General features: G+C 48.6%; 1 protein-coding gene across 1 annotated transcript in view; it reads left to right on the forward strand.

Moving 5' to 3' along the window:
* Positions 1–1,543: 1,543 nt before the first annotated feature.
* Positions 1,544–3,539, forward strand: part of LOC139382432 (tyrosinase) — a 7,972-nt gene continuing 5,976 nt past the window's right edge. The window contains exon 1 of the mRNA XM_071126479.1: positions 1,544–2,480. Within this exon, the coding sequence (XP_070982580.1) occupies positions 1,647–2,480 (834 nt within the window). The 5' untranslated portion in view covers positions 1,544–1,646. The remainder of the gene's footprint in view (positions 2,481–3,539) is intronic.

The following is a 3,539-nucleotide window of genomic DNA, read 5'->3' on the forward strand; positions in this document are numbered from 1 at the left end:
CCCACTCATACAGTACATACCCAGTTCAAAAGGCGTCATTCATTGTTATGTTGTGCGTAAAGATTCGGTCATATTACAGGCTGCAATGTGGAGGAGGGGTGACTGTCCCTCAGACCCCTCTGATCAATTAGATGGTATTACTAACTTTTGTGTAACATCTCTAATTACAGCATCACCATAGAAACAAATTGTTAACCAAATGATGCCTACTGTTCATCTTTGAGTGGGGTTTTACCTATTCGTTCCCAAGAGTAAATGCTCAATCTCATTGTATTCTACTCTATAATATAGTAATACTGTCACTGCAATCTTTCCTCTCGTTCCTTTGGGCACTTAGCAAATTTCAGGTCTGCTAAACCCAAACTTGAACGTTGTGAAAATTCTGTACTTCTTTTAACAGTGGCCAAGTAGGCGACTGTGGCTATTTGATCATAATGAAGGTCTACCAACGTGGCCTACCATCAAAAACAATGGAGAAAATGCATCCCATAACATTTTAACAATAGCTGTTCTATCATTCAGTCTACAATAGCAGCCAACGCCTGGTGTTGATATAGGCTACATTCCATAAAACCTTTGAAAAATACATGCAGTGTTTGACATTGACCTGGTTACCCACTTGTCCTTCAGACAAGGAGATTACAGAAAATGTTGTTGTGTTGTTTGATGCAAGAAACCACTTTACACGGCAGTCTCAGGGGAGCTGCACGGCGGTCTCAGGGGAGCTGCACGGCGGTCTCAGGGGTCTCAGGGGAGCTGCACCGCGGTCTCAGGGGAGCTGCACGGCGGTCTCAGGGGAGCTGCACGGCGGTCTCAGGGGAGCTGCACGGCGGTCTCAGGGGAGCTGCACGGCGGTCTCAGGGGAGCTGCACGGCAGTCTCAGGGGAGCTGCACGGCGGTCTCAGGGGAGCTGCCCGGCGGTCTCAGGGGAGCTGCACGGCGGTCTCAGGGCTACTGCGCACCAACACACGTTCTCAGTTTCGAGGGAACATTGTGTCACTGTGTTTGTAACATGGTCGACCCAAAGACCTATAAGGTGCCTTGACCATTGAGCACTAATTAATTTCCAAATAGTTTATTAATTATTTATTCTAACAGTAGCCGACAATAGGCTACTCTGTTCCTGTTTTGAGCATTCCACTGGGATAGGTGTAAATCTTCTCCTGTGTCCTTTTCCCTCTCTAGATAATGTCCTAAAACAGCAGACATTAGCATGAGGTTATGGTACAGGAGCTTGTCTGTTCCACGCTGTGAGATGGGCTATTATGTGAGAGTTCCTCACAAGTTGGAACCACTCCACTCTCTCACCCCAGATCATGCACACACATTCCAGGCCGGCTAGGCCTGGGGGAAGAGGGATGTGGTCAGCTGGTCTCGAGACAGAATGAGGCTGAACTATATTATCCCAAGCATGTGATGGTATGGGGAGGGAAGCAGAGGGGAGAGAGAGGGTGTGGGCAAGTGGAAGTTACATTGTGAGTTAACATGATTCTTTCTTTCCCCCGGACTCTGCGTTACTGACTTATACCACTTGTGACCTGGCTGGACCTGCTGTGTGACTACAGCCGGCTGCACTCGCTTCTTCGCCGTGCGCTTTGGTTAGTCTGGCTGTGTAGTGAGCTCTTGGGTGTAGTAGTTGGTCAGTCATGGTTCTTCTGGGTGTGTTGGGTAGCCTGCTCCAGATGCTGTTCCTGCGGTCGTGTGTGGGCCAGTTCCCCCGGCCTTGCGCCAACACAGAGACGCTGCGTACCAAGCAGTGCTGCCCGGTGTGGGAGGGGGACGGGTCGGCCTGTGGAGCCACGTCAGGCCGAGGGTTCTGTCAGGACGTGACGGTATCGGAAGAGCCCCACGGGCCACAGTACCCACACACTGGGATAGACGACCGAGAACGGTGGCCGCTGGCCTTCTACAACCGCACATGCCAGTGTGCAGGTAACTACGGGGGTTTTGACTGTGGGGAGTGCAGGTTCGGCTACTTCGGCCCCGGCTGTGCCGAGCAGCGGGAGTCTGTGAGGAGGAACTTCCTCTCGCTGTCGGTGGCAGAACAACAGCGGTTCATCGCCTACCTGAACTTGGCCAAGAACACCGTCACTGCTGACTACGTCATTGTCACAGGAACTCGCGCTGAGATGGGTACAAATGGAGAGAACCCAATGTTTTCAGACGTGAGTGTATATGACCTGTTTGTGTGGATGCACTACTACGTGTCCAGGGACACACTGCTTGGGGGACCAGGAAATGTTTGGCCGGACGTAGACTTTGCACACGAGTCGGCGGCGTTCCTGCCATGGCACCGAGTGTATCTGCTGCACTGGGAGCACGAGATCAGGAAGATGACGGGGGATTTTAACTTCACTATCCCATACTGGGACTGGCGAGATGCAACAGACTGTACTGTGTGCACGGACAACCTGATGGGTGGGCGGAGCCCGCTGAACCCCAACCTCATCAGCCCAGGCTCTGTGTTCTCTTCATGGAAGGTAAACAAACACATGTGACACAGGTAGAGTGATGTGTACAGTAGTGTGTGTGTGTGTGTGTGTGTGTGTGTGTGTGTGTGTGTGTGTGTGTGTGTGTGTGTGTGTGTGTGTGTGTGTGTGTGTGTGTGTGTGTGTGTGTGCGTGCGCGCGCGCGCGTGCGTGCGTGTGCACCATGTGACATCACTGAATCATGAGCCAAGAGTTTGGAGCTGTTATACACATTGATCACAGTGATGACTACTCCTAACTAGGGCCAATCCCTGGGCCCGGGCCCACCAACATTACAATATGAGGTCACATTCTAAACCGCTCATCTAGACAAGTGCCTGAGATAGCAAATAATACCTCTCAACCAAAGCCTCCTTCCTATGTGATTTGAGACCCAGCCTGAGAGAGTTCTGCTTAATTCAGAGCAGAGGAATGACAGGGGAAACAGAGACTGGAAAGGGACTATTGTTCAGCAGTCCGTGTCTATAGTCTGTGTATAGTCAGTGTATAGTCAGTGTATAGTCTGTTTATAGTCTGTTTGTAGTCAGTGTATAGTCTGTTTATAGTCTGTTTATAGTCTGTGTATAGTCTGTCTATAGTCTGTTTATAGTCAGTCTATAGTCTGTGTATAGTCTGTCTATAGTCTGTTTATAGTCTGTGTATAGTCTGTCTATAGTCTGTCTATAGTCTGTTTATGGTCTGTCTATAGTCTGTTTATAGTCTGTCTATAGTCTCTCTATAGTCTGTCTATAGTCTGTTTATAGTCTGTGTATAGTCAGTCTATAGTCTGTGTATAGTCTGTCTATAGTCTGTGTACAGTCTGTGTATAGTCAGTCTATAGTCTGTTTATGGTCTGTCTATAGTCTGTTTATAGTCTCTCTATAGTCTGTCTATAGTCTGTTTATAGTCTGTGTATAGTCAGTCTATAGTCTGTGTATAGTCTGTCTATAGTCTGTGTACAGTCTGTGTATAGTCAGTCTATAGTCTGTTTATGGTCTGTCTATAGTCTGTTTATAGTCTGTCTATAGTCTCTCTATAGTCTGTCTATAGTCTGTGTATAGTCAGTCTATA

This window comes from Oncorhynchus clarkii, chromosome 24 (genome assembly GCF_045791955.1).
Source record: "Oncorhynchus clarkii lewisi isolate Uvic-CL-2024 chromosome 24, UVic_Ocla_1.0, whole genome shotgun sequence".
NCBI lineage: Eukaryota > Metazoa > Chordata > Actinopteri > Salmoniformes > Salmonidae > Oncorhynchus > Oncorhynchus clarkii.